Below are 22,571 nucleotides of genomic sequence, written 5' to 3'. Positions count from 1 at the left end.
TAACGGTACGCGAACATGCCAAGACAAAATTCCGACCCCCGCGGTCGAACTCGAATTTCCGTCAGGCTTCGTAACAGCCCTATTAGATTCGCAAGCACAAAAATCATACGTAAACCCGACAGTAGCCCGTAAATACGGCAAAACACCCACCCACGGACCAACAAACACAGTCCGGATGGCGGACGGTCGCACTGCAACAACCAGTGGCACCTCCACATTCGAAGCTAGGATAGGTACACTCGATATAAAATTCGAAGCGACCATCCTAGACAATTTGTATTGCGACGCGTCACTAGGACACGACTTTCTTGTTAACAACGAAGTCTCTTGGGATTACGCCGCGTGCACAATTCACATGGGTAAGCAAATTCGTACGTCGACATGTTGGAAAGGGAAATCTCAACCACCCGCCACTCGTCCCGACCTGTCACAATTAGAATTTGGAAACGACCCCGAAACACGCGCGAAACTAACCAAGATTTTAAATAAATACGCGGTAGTATTCAGCGAAAAAGTAGGACGTACCAAATTAATTGAACACGAAATTCTGCTAAAAGACCCGTCCCCAATCGCGCTCAAACCATATCCATATCCGCAGCAGAAACAAACTGCTATCGACGATATGGTACGCGATATGGAACTCCAGGGGCTCGTAGAACCAAGCACCTCACCATGGGCCGCACCAGTAGTAATGGCAAAGAAAAAAGACGGAACTTTTCGTCTCTGTGTCGACTACAGGAGGCTTAACGACGTTACGGAATCCGACGCGTACCCTATGCCAGATCTCAACAAAATGATTAGGCAAATGCGGGGCGCGAAAATATTCAGCATTTTTGACCTTAAGTCGGGGTACTGGCAAGTGCCGCTACACGAAAATGCACGAAAATATACGGCATTCCGAACACGTAGAGGTCTATATCAGTTCAGAGTCCTCCCCTTCGGTCTAAAGAATAGTCCAATGACTTTCGTGAGACTCATGAACGAGGTCATGAGGGGGTACCAGGATGATTTCGTACAAGTTTACCTGGATGATATTGTAGTATTTTCAAGGGACGAGTACGAACACCAGGCCCACTTAGACAAGGTTCTCGAGCGGCTCAAGAGATTTGGACTAACGTGCAACACAAAAAAATGTAAAATCGGTCTACGCGAAATTTCATTTTTAGGGCACATCGTAGACTCGGAGGGCATACAAAAACAACCGGAAAAATTGGTATGCATTGACAATTTTCCGGTTCCCAAAAAGGTTAGGGACGTACGTAAATTTTTGGGCGTGTGCAACTGGTACAACCAGTTCGTAGATAATTACGCGGATACCATAGCACCACTCACTAATTTATTAAAACAGGGAGTACGGTGGAAATGGACAGAGGTAGAACAACGCGCGTTCGAAACAATAAAAAACGCGCTAGTCACATCACCAAAATTGTCGCCACCCGATTATAGCAAACCGTTTTGTCTGCAAACAGATGCAAGCGAAATAGGAGCCGGTGCGGTACTTTTCCAACGGGGTGACAGACCGGAGGAAAGACGCATAGTGTCCTACGCAAGCAAAAAGTTTAGCGAAACGCAAACAAGGTACGCCGCGGTCGAACGCGAGTGCCTAGCGATAATCTGGGCGACAGACAAATTCCGTCCATACCTAGAAACCCGACGGTTCGAACTCCTAACCGACAACTCGGCACTAACATGGTTACACAGGGCTAAAGACAAAAATTCAAAATTAACACGTTGGTCACTACAACTAGCTAATTTAGATTTTAGTACGGTACACGTCCCGGGAATACAAAACGAAGCACCAGATTTGTTATCTCGTGACCCGGCACCGGGCACACCTGTAGACGAAGATCGACTTGAGGAAAAATTGGTAGGGGCGCCCACAGCGCCGACAACCAGTGTTGACCTCGAATCTGATCGAATATTTTCCATGTTCGATAACCACGTTAGTGACGACACACCACTCACCGCAACGACTCTCGAAAAGTGGCAGTCCGAAGACGCCACAATCCGCGAAGTAGTCGCCGGTCACAGGTGGGACGGACCAGCGCGGAACACTAGGAGCACAAAATCGGGAACAAACGCATACGTTTTTTCCGAAGGTCTCTTACGAGTAAACGTAGGCACCCACACACCCGTCGTGATACCAAAAACCAAAGCACAACATGCAATTTGGAGGTGTCACGATCACGTCTTATCCAACCACCCGGGTTGGAAAGAGACGTACCGGGCGGTTCGACAACGGTACTATTGGAAAGGTCAAAAAAACGACGTCAGGTTATATGTCGGTGCGTGCCACGTATGTGTGTGCACGAAACCACTAAACTCACGTCCAAACGACCCAATGCAACCAAGAACCCCCCGTGAACCATGGGAAGTTATCAGTGTCGATCTCATGGGCCCATACCCACGTTCTGGTAAGGGAAAATCGTACATACTGGTAGCAACCGACTGTTTTAGTAGGTGGACCGAGGCTTACCCCTTAGGAACAGCAACCTCTAAAACAATAATCGAAACGTTAGAACGCGAGTTCTTTTCGCGTTTCGGTTACCCCCGCGTGTGTCTCAGTGATAACGGCCCACAGTTTGTGTCAAACGAAATGATGAACGCGCTAGAACGCTGGGGGGCACAGGGTTGGACGACCCCAATCTACCACCCGAGGGCCAACCCAGTCGAACGCCGTAATCAAGATTTAAAAAAAGGGTTACGCGCACAACTAGTAACGGGCAAACATAAATCTTGGGACACGAAACTACCCTCAATCCTATTTTCGATACGGAACAGGTGCAACGAACAGACATGCTACTCACCCGCGGTCCTGGTCCTCGGCAGAGAGTGCAAGAGACCCGGAGATTGGGCGCTGTCTAAAGCGGCGCCGGTACACATCGAAAAAACACAGGAAAAGAGGGTAGAGCGGGAGAAACGTATTTTAGGCAAAAAGGTAGTGGTAAAACCAAGCACGAACACCGGCACACCGGTGAAGTTCGGCAAGGGCGACGTAGTCTACTACAAAGCACACCACTTATCTAAGGCACACAAAGATTTTCACGCCGGTTTCGCACCAAAGTGGTGGGGACCGGTAAGACTGGCGAAACAGGTCGGGAAAGGAGTCTTCCAAACCGACCAACAACCACCGCGGAAAATACATGTGTCATGCTTAAAACGGGCACCGATAGGCCAACATTAAATAAACAATTGTCTGTAATAATAATCATTTACAGACAACATGACCGGCCAACAGCAGGAGAAGTGGCAGCAGGTTGCCGAGCTCATCCAACGGCTGGGGCTGGTATCCGGTGGCCAGGAGGAGCCACGAACAGCCGCCCAGGTCGCGAGGATGACAACCCGCCAACTCCTGCAGGACCCAGTGCGGGCGGCCATCTACAACCGGGGCTGGGCGGACCGTACGACGGACATTCAGCGGAGGTTGCGACCACACCGACCACCATCAACATCAACGCCCGGCAGCCGCACACCGTCCCTGACAAGGCCACCACCCCCAGCAACGACACCTGCCCCCGTAACACCTGCGGAGCCGGCACCGGTACCCAGGCCAACGGGGGTACTCCCCGGCCCAACGGGAAGGGTGAGGACGGAGGCGCAGCAGGCAAGGAACCGCCGGAAATTCCAACAGCTGAAGGAGAAGAGGAAGGCCAGGGAAAGCGAGGCAAGCCGGCTTGCCAAGCAACCCGCGCCAACCTCAGAACCGGAAGCAGCCGGCACGCCTCCGACCAACCCTACACCGATGGAGGTTGACAAACCGGCATCCAAGGACGGCAAGTCCGAGGAGCCGGGACAACCAACCAGCCACGAGTCGCCAGACCAATCGGAGGACACGGTAGAAATTACCGAGTCAGATTGGCTGGTGGCGTTCGAGGGAATGCCGGAGTTGGACGAGCACCACTCGTACTACACTCCGGTAGGGTCCCCAAAACACCCCCAATAACACTCACGGGCGCGGGCAAGTCTACCTCAAGCGAAAGCCAGAGATAGTACAAGCCACCCCGTCCTGAAATGACACACGGACACCGGTACAAGTGTACCCCGTGTGACGGTTTGGCGGGGGAGTATGACGCGGTACGCAGCGGCCACCAGTACAAAGTACAGGTACCGCAGCGACCAGTCTACACTTTTCGTCAACCGCCACTACGGGCTACAGCGCGACAACGCTAACTCCCCCACCGCGCCACAAAGGCACAAGGTGGGACGGGAAGGCGAGTCGCGTAGAACGAGTACCGGCCGTCGTAAACTCGTCAGTTAGAGAAAAACCGTTCGTCTCTGAAAACCACACACACCCGTCGTGAGCACAGCCACACGACCACAACCAGAGATATATATATTTTCATATAGCCCGCCGTCATTTGTTCTCTTTTTTTTTGATATATTTCTTTATTACCTATATTTATATATCTACGTATACCCGGTACGGGGTAAAATAAACCCAATCATCGACACCCGAAATTGTGTTTGTTTTTTTTTCTTACGCTCGAGTGTGCCACCCAATATACCACACCAACGACCGGCTCTCCGCGGACCACCTACCACCACCGTCGTAGCCGCGTCAGTTGTGCTATTAATAAATGTTGTTTATTTTAATGTTATATTATTTTCATGTTGTAATATTTGCAGTAGGTACGTTATAACTTATTACTTATTAGTTATCAATGTTATTATCATTATCTCCAATCGTTCAATGTTGTACAACACGTAATACGTTTTAATATGTTATTATTGTAACACAAGTCAGGATTAATATTATATTTAATTAATTTAGTTACCTATCATGAGAGTATTCTTATACTTAACATAATAAACGTGAATATTATAGTCTGATACTCTATTACAATATGGTGTTGCGTAGAAAAAAGATATTCAAATTGGCAGAATTGGAAAACAATAAAAATGCATTGGTGAAAAAAACAAATATAAAAGGTTAGTTAAAATTGTATTTAAAATAGTTTTTAATTTATTCTCTGAAGTCTGAATGTTAACTTATTATTTAAATTTATTTACAGACAACTTGGATGTTATCAGAAGCGATGTTTTTTCTAGTTATGATTTACCTCTATGATCACATCATTATCAACATGAAGATTTGAATAATGTCATTAAAACTGATATTGTTGAATCATCTAATAATCCCAAGCATACAGGTTAAATTTTAACTTGATAACTTGTGTTAATATATTCATTAAACATTATAATTTACATTTTAAAGTTAAAATAGGTATTAAATAATCTTTTATCTTGGTTATCTATAATATATTACCTATTTAGTAATCATTTAATTAAAAACATAGTTGTCCAGTCAATAGTAATTAAATTGCTTATTGTATTAAAGTTAACTCAAATCAAATATAAAAAATATAGACACTTCCTTGAACTCTATATTGGATGACTCGGATAAAGATAAAGACTACATACCACCTGGTGAAAATAAGAGACGGTTGGGAGAATTTGATGATGACTTAGAAGTTAGAGTAATCAATAATGATTCAACTGTAGATATGCATTATTCAGATAATGAACAAAATATTGTATCTTTGATGTATCATTGAGAAAACTATATTTAATTATTAATTGTTTTTCCTTATTATTATTTAGTTTGTCAAGCACCATTACCATCAATCATAGTCAGTAGTGAGACAGAGTATTCAGTTGAACTTTATACAAAGTCTGAGAAGCAAACAAGAAAATGTAAAAAGTTCAAAACTAGTGTTTAAAAAAGAAAAGATATTAAAAAAAAAAACTGCATTAAAACATAAGGACCTTGTGATGTAAATAATTGTAAAAAAAAAATGTATTACTAATATATCTGAAGAGCAACGCTATGTAATTAATGATCAATATTGGAAGATGGATGCTAATCAAAGAAAACAATTTATTTTGAACGTATGTATACCAACAAAAGTCAAACGGAGATCAGTTAATGCAAACATTAACCGAAAAAATAAAACATACATTTATCTCTTAACTGACAACCATTATAAATGTTTTGATGTGTGTAAATGGTTTTTCTTAACGTTAGAATTTAAAAAAAATATTGATAAGGTGTTATACAATGTACTCATAAAACTCCTCTAGGAAATATTATACCTGAACTTGTTAAAAGAAGTCATGAGACTTACAATAAATATCAATTTAATGATCTAATTAATGAACATATAGTCATTTCACCCAACAATTTCTCACTATAGGCGCGAACATGCTCCTAATGTTTGTTATTTGCCCAGTGATGTCAACGTTTTAATGGTACATCAAGACTTTTTAATCAAACATCCAAATCAGAATATATCATATAAATTATACAGATGCAAATTGAAAGAAAAATAAATATTCTTTTACTAATTTAGGACATGAAGAGTGTGAACAATGTGAACAATTCAAGTTACATGAACACAGTAAAAATTCAATTCAAGAAGACTGTGAAACATGTATTACATGGAAAAAAACATAAGACTAAGTATACAGATGCTAGAAATCTGTATAAAATACATTTGAGTCAGAAAGATAATATTAATGATTGTGTTACAGTTTCTGCAGATTTACAAAAAGTAATTATGCTTCTAAAAGCTGAAATGTTTAAAAAAAGTAATTTTCATAAGGCGTATAATAATTGCATACCACGAAAGTTTTGTTCCTGTTGGTTGTAATTCCAATATTAAACCACTAGCTTGTATTTGGCATGAAGGAACTACTGGGTGAAACAAAGAAGATATCATAAGTATGTTATGCGTTTAGAAAAAAACATAGAGATATTTCAACTCATCAAATTTGGCTGGATAATTGCGCCAGTCAGAATAAAAATTGGTGCCTCCTAACATTTCTTGTTTATATTGTAAACTCGTGTGAAGTATCGACTAATACAATTAAAATATACTACTTTGAACCAGGACATACATATTTGAGTGATGATAGTTTTCATCATCAGGTAGAATTGGCAAAAAAAAAATTAAAAAAGGCATACGACTTTAATGATTTTGAACATGCTGTTAAAAGTTCAAACAGTGGAAAAGTTAATGTGAACGTAATGGATCATACATCATTTTATAGTTGGAAAGATTTTAAGTCAGTTCAAAAGTTACAAAAAAAAAAATCGTATTTTATTGAAGGATATCGTATGCATTAAAGCTGAAAGAGGAAAATTTATTTTGAATTTTAAAACTAAATTAACTGATACAGAATATCAGGAATTGGATTTTCTGTGCAAGAAAAATATGAAAAAAGATGGAATTCCTATTGTTTTACCAAAAATAAAACCATGCGGTGTTGCCAGAGAAAAGGTTGAGAGTATACTTCAAAATTTAAATCAGATTCTTCCAGAAAACCGTAAACTGTTTTGGTAAAATCTTGAATATTTGTAAAATTGTAAATACAATTATACCAAACAAGTTTGTTTGATTATTTTTAAAATGTTCATTAATTTTTATATAAATGTTAACATGTTTTTAAATGTTAATTGTTAATTTTAAATGTTACATTATTATATTATTTTCCTAAAAGTTCATATTTTTATTTCTTTATTATTATTTTTTTTAAACATGAGTATTTCTTTTATTTTATGTTAAATAAAGGCTTGTTATTTACATAAATTTGGTCTAATAAAGAAACAAAAATAAATATGTATTCCTAAGCAAAAAGTATGTATGCGCTCATACTGCATTTTCCCTCTGTAAACAATAATATTAATGTCTGACAACACAAAGCAAAAAGTATGTATATGCGTTTTAAGGTGTTATGAGGTATCTTAGAGTTTATCCATGTGTATTATTGGATTCTACAGGATTAGTTATTTAAAAATCATTAATTTATTATTTAATTTTTATAATATGATAAAAATAACAAGATGATTCAGAAAAAGTTATTTTTCTCAAAACTACTTCATTGTTAATTACTGCCTTTTGGCTTAGCAGGGCAGTATTGTTGACAACTGACTGTTGACTTAAATAGTTTAGTTCGATTGTATGGCAATAAGGAATATTATATCACTGTGGTGTGGGCACAGAATAAAGTGGTGTGGGGGAGAGCCAGGAAGAGATAATATAGACATATCTAGCCATAGACTTATTAGTTATTAGTCATACGGGCTACAGATTTACGTTGGATTATATATAAATAGTTTCAATAGTTCTGCGAACGCACGTCGCAACCGGCACACATTATTATGTATTTTTGTATACTATATTACTATTACTATATACAATAGACCCATTATTATTTAGCGTTACAACTTATTTTTGTTTTGTAAATAAAATCTGATTTTATCAACGCAGCGTTGGTGTACGGGTACCGGGTATCGGGGTACGTCGCGTTAATATGATTTACTTAACTTTCTACTAAAACGATATAATATAATTTATAAATTATAAATTGATAAAATGTCAATTTTTATTCATTTTTCAAGTAAATTCGAGGGGCCAAGTGTCCAACTACCCAAGATCTGAAAAGAGGCCAATTTGATCGGCAAATATTAACTGTGGGTCAGCTGACCTCCTGAACCCCCCCCCCCCGCTAGATCTGCCCCTGACATAATATACTATAGAAATAATAATAATAATAATAAAATATATAATATGCATAATATGAATTCAAACATTTTCGATTTGTTTTCCGCCTCACGCCTGACCACAGTAGTTGCAAGTTGCAACATGTTATGGCAGGGTATAGGAAGGATCCAACCGGTACTATTTTGAGGTTTTATGTGCTAAAACACAAAACATACCGTGTGGAAAGGCTTTAAACACATTAGTTGCTCTAAGCAAAGCTGCTTGGTTAGTCACCTTAATTAATTTAATTAAATTTTTGTATTTTTCTTGTTGATTTTAAAACTTTTTATTAATGGAGTGGAACAACGAAAAAGTGTTAGACCTCATAGAGGCTTATAAAAACAAACCAGTATTGTGGTACCCAAAGGACCCAAAATATTATAACAAATTCGTAAAAGCCGATGCTTGGGAAGAGTTGGCCGCACAAATGAATTCAACGTCTGATGAATGTAAAAAAAAATGACCAGCTTGAACGCCTCATTTCGACGCGAAAAAATGAAAATAAAAAGTAGTCAAGAAACTGGCACAGGTAATTATAAAATATTATTAACCATTAAAAATGCTTTAAGTGTTATTGTTGATTATAATTGATAACAATCAAAAAATAGTATTAAAATTATGTATAGAAAATAATAAGTCAAGTATAATACCTACTTATTATTTTTTTTAATAATAAAATAATAAAAAAGGTTATATATTTAAATCGGATGTCGTCTAAATTTGAATAATAAACTTTCGTAAACTATACAAAAAATATGTAATGTAATAAATAATAATCTCATTTTACGTTAAACTTTTTTTTTAAATTCCAATAAGAACAAAATAGTACCTACATAAAGTTATATGGTATTATGGTTGTATCAATTGGTTAAGCACAGGTAAATTGCATGTTAAGTATTAAAATTATTCTTACCTACATTTTCCAAAAATGATTTAGGTATAATATTATTGTTATTTATCTAAACTATGTTTTTGATTATTTTATTTAAGGAAGAGATGAAGTTTACGAAAGTTCATGGTTTGCTTTCAAAAGTTTAGCTTTTATTATGGATAAAGATAATCCTCGACCTACACTTAACACTGTAAGTAAAAACTAAAAAATTATATTAGTTTTATTTCTAACTTGTAAACATAATTTTCAAACTTATTTAGTACATGATCATTATTCATTAGTTGTATAATCTGTTTTATAATAATAACTTTTAAAAATAATAATCAATAATAACAAAAAATATTTATGCATAATCGCTTTGCAATGGAATTGTTCCTTCATTTATAAAATAATCTGCAATTTCATCTCGAAGTTCTTTCACATCCAACGCCGATCAACGAGGCAAGTTCCGGATTGCTAACAAAGATGTCAAACTATTATTTTCTGATCTCCAATTTCCTTCAATTACCTGTCCGTCAACCTCTCTGTCAAACGAGCCATTCGGTGTATAAATGTTAACCGAGTTTGTACTTTTTCGTAAAAAATTATGAAGATGTGCTACAGCCATTACAACGACTTCTGCTTTTTCGGGTTCCAATAGCATAGGTTTCCGTAAAACGCGAAATACTGATGATGAAATCCCGAAAACATTTTCTACGACTCTCCGAGCCCTGCATAGACGGTAGTTAAAATGTCGTTTAACTGAACCTTTGGGATGTAAACCAGAATAAACTTTCATTATATTTTCAATGAGTGGAAACGCTTCATTACCAATCATAAAATAGGGGACTAATTTTTCTCTTCCTGGTAATGGTATTGGGGCTGGTAGATTCAACGACTGATTTTCAATTTTTTTATATAATTCGCAATCTTTTAATACTCCACCATCTGAAATTCTGCCTTGACATCCAGCATTAACATACATAAAATTGGAATTGGAATCAACTAATGCAAATAAAACAATACTAAAAGCACCCTTGTAGTTGTAAAATTCACTCCCACTATTAAACGGAGCTTGTAGGACTACATGTTTACCGTCCATTGCGCCTAAACAGTGAGGGAAGTTCCAACGACTTTCGAATCCTTCTGAAATGGCTAACCAGTCTTCAGATGTGGTAGGAATATAAAATTGTAAATAATAATCTACAATTAAACATTACTAATTTTCATAGAAAATATACATAATAAAATTTAAAATAATATTTTATAAGTATAGTTATACTTATACTGTTAACATTTTCACTATTTAATACTATTTTGATATCATATAAAATTATAATATTAAGCGTGAACTTTTTAAAATTTAATTTAATTATTTTTTTTTCAATATATTGAATTAATATTTTTATGGTACCTATTATTTATTCATATTTTATAAATCAATAGTATAATATCATCGTGTACGAAAAACGATTCTGAGCTAAGACGGTCTGTCAGTCTATATTTATAAAGTATATTTTATGATATTATTTCTTAGTAATATTTTGCTATTAATAATACAGTACCTATATACAGGGTGATTCTTTTATCAAACAACACTCATTATTTGAAAAAGTATTGACTTTTTTCAAAATTTTTTTTTTTCAAAATTGTAGATTTACGCTGTTCTAGAATTGAATATTTTTTTTATATTTTTCACCCTTATATTTATTAGGTAAACCACTATCAACTTTTGATTTTCAAATGGTAACCTATACTTAAAATTTCATAATTGAATAAAACTATTTTTTTCATTAATTATTACGTTCAAATTTTCATTTTTCGTTAATCCGTTGATGAGATATTGCTCCTCAAAGTTGGGTGGTTTTGGGAGGTAGTTGGGTGTGTGTACAGTAAATGTGTTATACCTCGTCAGCAGGGCCGGCGTGAATGAATAACAAGTGGGGGGGTGTGCTATGGTAAATTTGCCGGCTTAAAAAAAAAATAATAATTAAAATTTGTTAAAATGTTGTCATGTACTCATGTATTTATCAAATTACTTGCATTCAAAATATAAAATATGGTAGGTTATACAATACACATAGATTATAATATTTCTATAAGATATTTAATTTTTACATAATTATTCTTCTTTCTTTTAAAAGTGACAATTTATCAACAAGCATTGTTATATTAACATTATCCAAAATATCTTTGTTTGAGTTCAGCAGCATTAAATTTTGTAAGCGATCATTAGACGTAGTAGATCTTAAATAGTTCTTCACCATTTTTAATTTACTAAATGCCCGTTCATTAGATGCAGTACTAATGGGAGCTGTAAACACCAACCGTAGCATTATGTTCACATTTGGTAAAAGGTGTTTAAAAGAGGTTTTTAATATTTCTAATAAATTTGACATACCCTTACAATGATGAACTAGTATTAAAAACTCGGAAAAAATTCCACCATAGTCTGTTAATTTGGATGCAGAACTTCCTGGAGGAAATAGTTCAATTATTTTTTTGAAATTGTCTGCAATATAATTGGGTTGTAAAGGTGTCGAAAATACTTTGAAAAGAGGTTCGATAGTAGTCATACATTTCTTTAAATGCTCTGAAGATAATGTTATTAATGTGTCTAGAACTCTTTTGAATTCTGATCTATAAAATGTTTTCATATCAAAGTTTGTTTGTGTAATTGGATTTGAATCTAATCTATTGGGTTTCAATCGTCTTCTATGAACTCGATTAAAATCGTAATTAGGATGCAAATTGTATTGAACTTTCTACAAGGTTATTCATACCTATGTCGTCGTTATTAATGTCTTTTAAAATTTCAATAGTATTATTTAATAACATTAATGCATCAATTACATTTAGTTCTATCGCTTCAAGTTTTTCTGTTAAAATTTACATTTTATACATAATGTTCTTAATAAAATAAATAGCAACAATAAAATCAAATGATAACATTTTTTTTGAAAGTCCAAAAGCTTGTGTTCTTGTTTTTTTATCCATTTTCTGAGCAGAAGACATTACTTGAAGTGCTTCTAAAATTATCTCATAAGATATCCATACAGCTTTTATTGACTCCGCTCGGGCAGTCCACCTGGTTTTTGAAAGGTTCCGTAAATGTAAAGAATTTTCTATCTCGGTTAACTTGGAGTGTAAATGGGCGTATCTTTTAGTACTCGATGAAAAAAAAACATACAATTCCTCAAGATTAGAAAATAAGTCCCCAATCATTGAACTTGCATCACAACTATGTTCCAAGAAAGTATTTATTCGATGGGCCTGACAAGGAATAAAATAAATTATATGACCAACAAGATCAGATAGTTTCTGCTGGGTTCCGTTTATCTTACCAGACATGCTACTTGCAAAGTCATAAGACTGAAAAGCAATATTTTCACATGGTAGACCATTTTTTTGTATTATTTCTTTAATGTTCTCAGCGATTCCCAGACCAGTTTTATCAAAAGCTTCACACACTGCTACTAATCTTTCAGAAACTTCTCCACAAGGATCTACGTACCGTAAACAAATTGATAATTGATCTTGATGTGAAACATCTGGTGTTATATCAGCCATCACGGAAAAAAAATCAGATTTTTTAACTTCTTCAATAATTGTGTTCTTTGTTTCATCTGCTAGTAAGTCAATAAATTCATTTTGGGAATCATGGCTAAGATAAGTCACATTGTGTTTTCTAAATTTTTTATCATCAAGCCATCTTTTCATAGCTGGATTATGCCTCGATATTAACAGAACCAATTGATTAAAATTTCCGTTCTCCTCATTCATATCACCGCGGAACGCAAGTCCTTGGCGTGCAAGGGTACGGGCAATATTTAACAATATAGTAATCACTTCTTTATGAAAATGTATTTTATGTTCTACTTCAATTGCTTGTTGTCTATTTACCTTGTTAAGAATGCAGTCAATATGGTTTGAGGAAGTTAAAAAATTTCTAAAATCAATCAATGCTGAGTTGTGTGATTTTGAAGAAAAATGTAGCCAGTTTTCCTTGTTTATTTTTTCCCCTCCCCTTCATTTGATGCCAATTTCGAACACCACTTACAACCCATGCTGGATCGGCAAAACTTCTATTAGGGCCATTAGGAAATAGAGAACAAATAAAACAAAATGCTGCATCTTTTTGTATACTATATTCCAAGTGAGGAAATTCATTGAACCATAATGAGGCTTTGTTTTTCTGTAGGAATATTTAAGTTTTTTAGATATTTGGCTAATTTAGGTTGATATGGCCCAAGACTCAAAAGATACTTTCTCTGAGATGATGATTTTACTATTTCTCTCTTTCCAGGATCATGTTCTGGAAAACTATCCAAAATATTTCCAGATTCAACAGTTTCATTAGGTATTAAAGAGCTTAAAACTTGTTCAGTTGTTATTAAATATTGTTTAGATTCAATTTCAATAGAAGTTATGATATGTGAAGTCTCAATTAAAAATGATATTGGGTTTGGTGAAGATTCACTTTTAATTGTGGTTAAAAGTCTACTACATTGTTGAAAACGGTTAACTAATGATTCAAGCATACCAGCGCACATACAACCCAATCATTATGACTAGTTGTACTAATACATTCAATACCTGTTGAAATATAATACATAAATATAAATATAACATACTTAATCAAAAACTAATCCACGAGCACAAATATTTTGTACTGATTTAGAGATAGATTTTAGTTTAATATAATAGTACATTTTGCAAAATGTAGGTATCTAAAAATTAATTAATTATAAATAATACTTATAATAAATATTATCAATAATAAAAATAAAAATTATACAACTCAGTATTCACCTTGTTGGCAGACATCAGATTCAATTATTTTACCATTTTCTTCATATTTTAGTTCATCTATAATATTATCTGGTATAAAATACATAAGTATTATATTTACAGAGATTTACAGTTATATCATGATAAATAATTAATAAGATATGTTTTAACATACCTTTTTCTGGTTCTTCAGTTCTAGATTCCATGCATTTTCCTAGTTCAACTAGTTCAATGTCTTGTTTATCTATTAACAATTAGTATATTTTGAAATAATATAATTAATAAGATATGTTTTAACATACCTTTTTCTGGTTCTTCAGTTCTAGATTCCATGCATTTTCCTAGTTCAACTAGTTCAATGTCTTGTTTATCTATTAACAATTAGTATATTTTGAAATAATATAATTTGATTTTTGTAAAAAACCAACGTGTAAAAAATCTAATTTACTTGTAATATTTGGTATATCTGAAGATATCAGTTGTACAGGTACAGTTTCCAAAGATAGGGTAGAAAAATGGCCTTTGTCCTACATATTAAAAACAGAAGTTTAAAATTCAGAAAAAATCTTAATTTATTATATTATATTATACACAAAGTTTAAATTATTTTATAATAAATAATAATGAATAAACTAATAAATAAATATATTTAAATATCTGAAGGCTTTAAATTCTAAAGCTAAAACAAATAATACCTCCTCATTATTTGTTGATAGCTGTACACTTTTCCTTTTACACAGTGCAGATGCTGCTATAAATGGATTGTCAGGAGCGCCAAAATGTTTCACGTTTATTCTGTTACCACCGTGTACATTTAATTCATGTTTTCTTCTATAATCGTCGTCGAATGTGCTACCACAGGTTAAGCATTCGAGTTTTGTCCTTTTTCTCTTTTTACTCGTATTTATTTTTAACAAAATTGAAAATACCAACAATATAACACAATAACAAACAACAGTCAACTGGAGTCGATATAATAAATTTCAATTTATAAAATGAAAACGATAACGTCGATAACAACATTTTGATGTGTATTGTAAAATACTAAATAGGAAAATATAACCAATGCTATTAATAATCTATTTATATCCGCAATACTGATGATAATTAATAAACTGATTGCACTGTTGTAGTTTCAGCCGTTTCAGGGTGCCTCAAAATATGACATAAGCAAAAAATAATCTACCAGACCTGTGACTCATCAAAATTGTGAAACCATAATAATTAATAATAATATTTAAAATTCACAATTTTTTTTTTTTTGTGTATCAATAATCAATAATAAATAAGTAGGTACTTTTTCTACTTTTTACCTTTATTTCTAAATTTGCCGACTTCTTATACAAATAATAATTTGCCGACTAATTAACATAAAAATACCAAGTAGGGGGGTGTAACACCCCCCCACACCCACCATTAACGCCGGCCCTGCTCGTCAGTAGATACCGCAGTTATTAGGATTTGTATGCCCCGGGGCTAAAGATATTACATTTTAAAATCAATTCAAGTAGGTGCAGTAAGGTTGAGTTGTGCCCCTAAATGTATTGTATAATATCCATTTGGCTGGGTGTCCGCCGTTCGCCCCACTAAAGGTGATTTCGTCACTGGTCATAATAATTCTTATCGATTATAAAAACCAGAAGTTAAAAGTTTTTAAAAGTTAAATCCTATATCGTTCGAACCCAAGGTAATGATAATTGATAACTTATTGTCATAATGTCATATTTTAAGTAATTGGACCATTAGTGTCACTTACGCATACTCGCGTGTAATTCCCTCGATCCCATTAAATACATATTAAGTATGGAGTACCGACAATTTGTGACAACGGACACAACGATACGTGATTGTTGTCTGATTAGTGATTAGACTGATATGCGCATATATCTTATAATATCTATAGTGGATTTGCGATTAGGTAATAACAGATACTAGATAGTACCTACTATCATCTACTATGTTTATCGTGCTCTGTGCTGATATCGTGGTTCCGTGGTTACATGATATGGAAGTATACCTTATACTGGGTTAGCGTTAATCACATAACAATCCGTTAGTAGACAAATGGTTAAGATAATAACTCGGAACTATAATTTAATCGTGACTCGTGGTCGTAGGTATTTTATTTTTGAAATACCTATTAGTTCTTGTATAATATAATATATATTATTGTCTTATTCACCACATATTGTATTTTACGTATTTTATTTAATAATTTAATACTTTATCAATCATATAAGTACCTAAATTTACTTATTACACTTGAATTAGATGCTTGGTGATTACATTTGTACAATTTATTGGTAAGTACTAAGTTTTACTAGTTGGTAGTGGCCAAAATTAAAATAAATAATACAATGAGTATGTCATTAACTTTAGACATTTTGATTTCAGTTTAATCATTTATACATAATACACTATTTTTGTTCAAATGTATACCTAACCAAGGAACACTGGTACTTACTGGATAATACATGAGTTGTTATACAATGAAGTGGCATAATATGACAACACAGAAATATTGCGATATTTCCATATTATTTAAAATTAGTCATTACAATACTCAGCTGGACACTGGGTTTTTCATGAAAGTCTATACCTACTCTACAAATGTTATATCAAAATCTCCACTTTTTAGTTCCTAAACTAAAAGTGAATAGAAAATTATTTATCTACATAATATGTGATGATTCAAAATCAGTTTCACATAGGTCATTTTACCTAATTTAAATATGCCATAATGGAATCAGCTACCTATGACACACAATTCAGAAGATCCTGTATGTTAAAATTATATTCATACTGCTATGTTTAATTACATTTTAAAATGGTAACTGTGAAAAATAAAAATAATTTTTCACATATTGGATTTAAATATTTCAACAGACTACAGAACAAAATAAAGTATGTATAAATATTTTTAATTGTAATATTATTAAATTATTATATTGAAAATTCAATTTTTAGATATTCAAGACAATTGCAAAGAAGTGGGAAAAATGTAGCTGGACTAAGTGCATACATATTACAAATGATGTGTATTGAAACTAAAAATGTTGTGAATGTTAATGTTTTGTACTTTGTATGATATTTTAATTAATTTAAATGAGGTGACAACATCAATCATTACAAATCAAAAGATAAAATAATGTATGTTGTGTTTAATACACACAATATAATATGTAGATTGTGTAAATCAAATAAAGAATTTAAAAAAAAATAAAATAGGTATGTGATTTATAATTATTTTTCAGTTATTACTTTAACAATAGTATAAATGCTCAATGTAAAGTATTTAAAAAAATATAAATGTATTATTATTAATATACATATATTTTTTTTAATGATATTAGTATTACATTGTATAATGATAAATACTTAATTACTTTTGTCAATGATTGGTGTTGTCATTAAATAATAATTAGTACTAAATTCAAATAAGAATATTATTAACACCATTTTTAAATTTTACTAAGTCTGGGGTGATTGAAAAGTTTGTTTTAATTTTTTGAATACATGTTTTATCTTTACTCATATTTTGCATAACTGCAAAACGAACATTTTGATTAAACTGTATCATCATTTTGAAATAGATTTTTCATAGTCCTGGGCTTATTAAAGTAAAATTGTTTAATGGTTCACGATAATATCAGTATAAAATGTGAGAAATTCGGTCGTGAACAGGGTTCAGGGCTAAACAGAACCTAAAATCATCAAATCAAACATTTAAATAATCAAAATTAAGCAATCTAAAAAATGGTTATTCTCTCCCTAGTTTTTGTTAGTGGTTATCACTTGCATCATATTAAAGTAGAAAATATACATTAAAAAATTTAAAATGTGTTAAAAATAACACTCTAAAATGTGGGGTGCTATAATATTTCATATTTTAAAAACATTAAATTGATGGCATTTCACTATAATAATGATAGTTAAATCTAAAAAAACAAGGGGTGCTAAATTAGAGCTTGGCGTGCTAAAGACCCTTCTGTGACAATGGTCTCAAACCCTGTTCATGACATTGAGAATATGATTTTTTTTATAATTATTTAAGTTTATTAGTGCCTTATGTATTTGCATGTATATCATTATTATTTAAATACCTACCTATTGATTAAATTCATGTGATTGGTCAAAAAGACCTAGTCCTACCAAGTATATTACAACTATTGAAGTGACCTATGGCGAATTATTTTTATTATACTAATATTTGATTTGGAATTGTAAATGCATTAAATTGAAATTGTAAACATAAAAAAAAGTTGTTTATATCTAATATTAAATTAGTTCAGAGTTATAATTATTAGGTATTATATAATGTTAACTTGTTGAAAATATTATTTAAATTTATGTTGGTATTGTATTTCCAGATTTGTAATAAATTGTAATTTTAATACCACTGTACAATTAGTGTTATATTATGTGTAAAATTAATTTTTATCTTGATTCTTCGGGACTATAGTCTGTACCAAATAAGAGCGCACCGCGCTGGCGCATACAAATGAATCGCGGAGCGACGTCCGGACCCCCCTGGACGGGTCTATTAGCTATGTGATTGGTCGCCTTAGTCGGCTATGATCGGCGTCGTCGACGATGTTGCCGCCGTCGGCGACGCCGCCGTACATACAGGAAATTGTAGTAACAATGCGCTATCGCGTATTACATTGCGCTACCGCGTATTACATAGTAAAATAATAGACCTTTTTTTTGTTTTTTTTTTTAAACAACAACAAGAAAAATTCAATAAACAGCGAATGCGCACAAAAAACAAAAATACGTGTTACCGCTAAAGACCGTTAAAATGGTGTGACAATATAACACACTCTGTATAAGCGGTTGACCCTGGTGGCGCTGGAACGCACGACGGTAGCGCTCTCTGACATGCGCGTGATATGACCGGTTTTTGTGCGCCGCCCGGTGCGCTCTTATTTGGTATAGACTATATAAAAAAAGTTAAAATGTTAAATTCTCACAGACCCTAGTGTTATGTACTTGTCAAACTTCTTTATTCGATGTGCATGTGCCTAAATGATATTTTATATGTATAAGAAGAGATACAATATTTGATTTGTTCAAAAAAAAAAAATTATTATTAAAAATATTAAATCCTCATAGGTATTCTGGTATTTACATGTTTATAGTATCCATATGGTAAACAGTAGAAAATATAAATATTAAATGTATAATAATAATTAACACATTATTTTGTATTAGTTAAATCTACCAAAGCTATACACAGTTATATGTAGGTATATTATTAAAATATGTATAAAAAAAAAATTAAGTTAATTTATTGTTAATATTATGGTCCATTATATCATAATTTGTACATTTATTATTAATTGTTATTGTATACATTTATCATTGAAATACAGATTTTTAATAATTTTAGAAGTTTTATTATCAGTAATCTACTTGATTATTCAGTTATAATAGTACATGATTTTTTCCATGATTATATTAATTTATAATATATGTATATGTATAATTAATATCCAATTTATTCATAGCGTACCTTTATTTCAGATCGTTGAAGAACAAATAGCCACTGCAGACGAAATTCTTGGAGATGATTTGTTACGGACCAATGTATCTGAATGTCTAAATGACACTTCTATCACCACAAACACATCGGATCTTACACCATCTCGTCCAAAAAAAAAAAAAAAATAGAACGCTGACGTGGATGCTGATTTAATGCTGGATCAAGCATTTTCGATATTAACTGCTGCGGCGAAACCAGTTCAGGAAAATGAAAGTATCGCGTACGCAAAGTATATTGAACAAAAATTAAACAGTGACACTCCACGGACGAGAGATGCTGTCCAACACGAATTTAATAACATTATTTTTAAAGCTAGCCAAGGATTTTATGAATACAATAATTATCCAACTGTTCCAACTCATAATATGAATGATGTATTATATCCTTATTCATCACAATTATTAGCATACGGACCCAATACATCTACCTATAATTATTCTAGCGTTTCGCCTTCTACGTCTTACACTATCCAGAGTCTTTCACCTTCCACTTACGATCCTAGCCCTTCGCCTTCCACTTACAATCCTTAACTTTAACTTACTGCTTATGTTCTTAGCATCTTCTTATAAAGTTAATAACATTTAACAAATTGTGAGAATCTGGTAGTTTTTGAGACTACCAAAAACCACCCACGACCAAAGGGGAACACTTTGGTCGTGACCTATGAGCCGCACCGCGTGATGACCCGAGGGCCAAGTCGGTGGAGCTCATAGGCTTTGTTACACGCAACGGCAAGCTGAATGCCGAGGATTTATTTGGGGGAACATAATTAAGTTAGAGAATAAGATGGGAGTTTTTGGTTATCATGTGGATTTATTTTACATGGTTATGTTAAATAATAATAAGTTTTGACATTAGGTATAATGAATATTTCGGGTTGGCACATGGCAATTATAACAATTTTGATATATTATGCTCGGCCCATTGGAGGCGGCACTCCATGTTGTCCATGGTGTGCCCTCACAGGGTTACCGGGAAAATGTTATGAAATAAAGGGGGGACAGGGTGGAAAATTTATATTACGACGGTTGACTGTGTGGTGGTGACGTTGACTGGATCAGCCGGGCCCGTAGTCAGGACCCTCGTGGTGTACTTAGCCCATCATGCTGGTGATCATGTCGGACGGCGTAACGTGGACACGTGGTCGACGTCGACAAATGTGATTTCAAGGGTCAGAACGTCGTCGTTGAACGGAGAAGTCGAAACGAATTATACTGTAGAGTGTAGACTGTAGAGAATAGACTGTAGAATGTAGAGAATAGACTGTAGAGTGTAGAGTGTAGACTGTAGACTATAGAGACTAGAGAATAGACTGTAGAGTGTAGAACGTAGACAGTAGAGTGTAGAACGTAGAGTGTAGAGACCTGACGACGGCGATGGTGCCGAGCCGGCGACGGAGCTTTTTGTTGAAGTGGGGCAGGTCAGTGTCGTATCGTAACGGGAATTCTTACAATAATCGGGGATGTAAACAGTTTGTTCTATGCCGGTGCGGTACCGCCGAACTCGATGGAGGCGCCGACAGCACCGGCGGCCGTGAGCTGCGACGTGCAGACACCTATCACTGCGGGTTGTGGGGGCCGGGGGACTGTTGTTACTTAATACTGCGGTCATTTCTGCATTAGCGCGCGATAACCATAACAATAGAACAATAAGGTATGCTCGTAAACGATAATATGGGTATGGATATGTTCATTATTTTTATAATAATAAGGCAAAAAATGCTGTGATGTTACAAAATGTTTAATTAATTTCATTCAATATTATTATTATTATTTTTTTTTCATGAAGGATAAGTCACCGTGTCTAGACTGACAATTATTTAACATAGGTAGTACCTATTTTATGATACAAACATTTATTTATTTATTTTTTTTATAATAGTTAAGTAAATGAAAACAAATGTACAAAAAGTTTGTATTATTATTATTAACCTTATGATTTATGATCAGTATTATTATTAATAATGCCTATGGTTAAACAGAACATTCTTTTTTTTAATATTTTATAACATGTTCTAGTTCTATATTATTTTAAGAGGTGTTAAAATAAAAGTAGAAATTATCATATTGTAAAATGTTTATCTGTATATTTTCTTTTAATTTTTCTACAATTGCTTGATATACTTCTGGAATGATTTGTCCAATAATTTGTTTTGAAATTTTAAAAAGGTACTGTAAACTTTAGTATGATTCACCAGTTGCCAAAAACCGTAATGTGACGGCCAACCTCTCCTGTACTGGAATTGCTTTCCGAAAATTAGTATCTTGTTTTGAAATTTTTGGATTGATAAAATTAATTAAGTATTCAAAATCAACAGAATACATCCTTAGAAAATTTCTGAACTGTCCACTCATTTCCTGTTGCCGAAGGGTATTTAATAAATCTGACCCACTAAAAATGTCCCTTGAATTAAACAAATTAGTTTGCCATCATCTTCTTTCACTTTTTTTATTTTTTTAAATTCTATAAATTAGAATAAAAGATGCACTGGCTAATTGTAAATTAGACATTATTTCACACGTTGTTACACCAGGACAAATGATTAAAAACTGATGGATAGACCGACAAACAGCCGATATACAGTAGCGCTCGACCCTAAACGTACCCACTTGTAACATTGTAACAGTCATGCGAGCACGAATTCTGTTACATTACGTCGTTACATTACACCTAAATGCTCCAGTGTGTACCCGCCTTTAGAACCGGTTACAAATATTTTACAAGGTGTATAAATGGAGCTTTATAAAGTTCGGGAACATGTAGAGGAATTGTTAAAAATGTTAGAAGACAATAGAACAAATGCAAATGAAATCTTTGATTT

The 22,571-nt window shown here is 33.8% G+C and overlaps 2 protein-coding genes and 1 long non-coding RNA gene across 3 annotated transcripts; 2 read left to right on the top strand and 1 right to left on the bottom strand.

Annotated features, from left to right (window-relative positions):
• The first annotated feature begins 3,223 nt into the window (after positions 1-3,223).
• LOC132947147 (proteoglycan 4-like) lies at positions 3,224-3,943 on the top strand. The gene has a single exon (XM_061017357.1). The coding sequence runs from the start codon at positions 3,224-3,226 to the stop codon at positions 3,941-3,943; it is 720 nt and encodes a 239-aa protein (XP_060873340.1).
• Positions 3,944-9,868: 5,925 nt separating this feature from the next.
• LOC132947137 (uncharacterized) lies at positions 9,869-10,516 on the bottom strand. Its single transcript, XM_061017347.1, has one exon. The coding sequence runs from the start codon at positions 10,514-10,516 to the stop codon at positions 9,869-9,871; it is 648 nt and encodes a 215-aa protein (XP_060873330.1).
• A 5,855-nt stretch (positions 10,517-16,371) lies between these two features.
• LOC132935629 (uncharacterized) lies at positions 16,372-18,388 on the top strand. Its single transcript, XR_009663309.1, has 3 exons — positions 16,372-16,508; positions 16,600-17,109; positions 17,173-18,388. It is a non-coding gene; the product is annotated as an uncharacterized LOC132935629 (long non-coding RNA).
• Positions 18,389-22,571: the final 4,183 nt, after the last annotated feature.

Source organism: Metopolophium dirhodum, chromosome 1 (genome assembly GCF_019925205.1).
Source record: "Metopolophium dirhodum isolate CAU chromosome 1, ASM1992520v1, whole genome shotgun sequence".
Taxonomy (NCBI): Eukaryota; Metazoa; Arthropoda; class Insecta; order Hemiptera; family Aphididae; genus Metopolophium; species Metopolophium dirhodum.
This window is presented reverse-complemented; position numbering and strand designations above follow the sequence as displayed.

Excerpts from the sequence above, each read along its gene's own strand:
- LOC132947147 (XM_061017357.1), top strand. The coding sequence starts at position 3,224 with ATGACCGGCCAACAGCAGGAGAAGTGGCAGCAGGTTGCCGAGCTCATC.
- LOC132947137 (XM_061017347.1), bottom strand. The coding sequence starts at position 10,516 with ATGGACGGTAAACATGTAGTCCTACAAGCTCCGTTTAATAGTGGGAGT.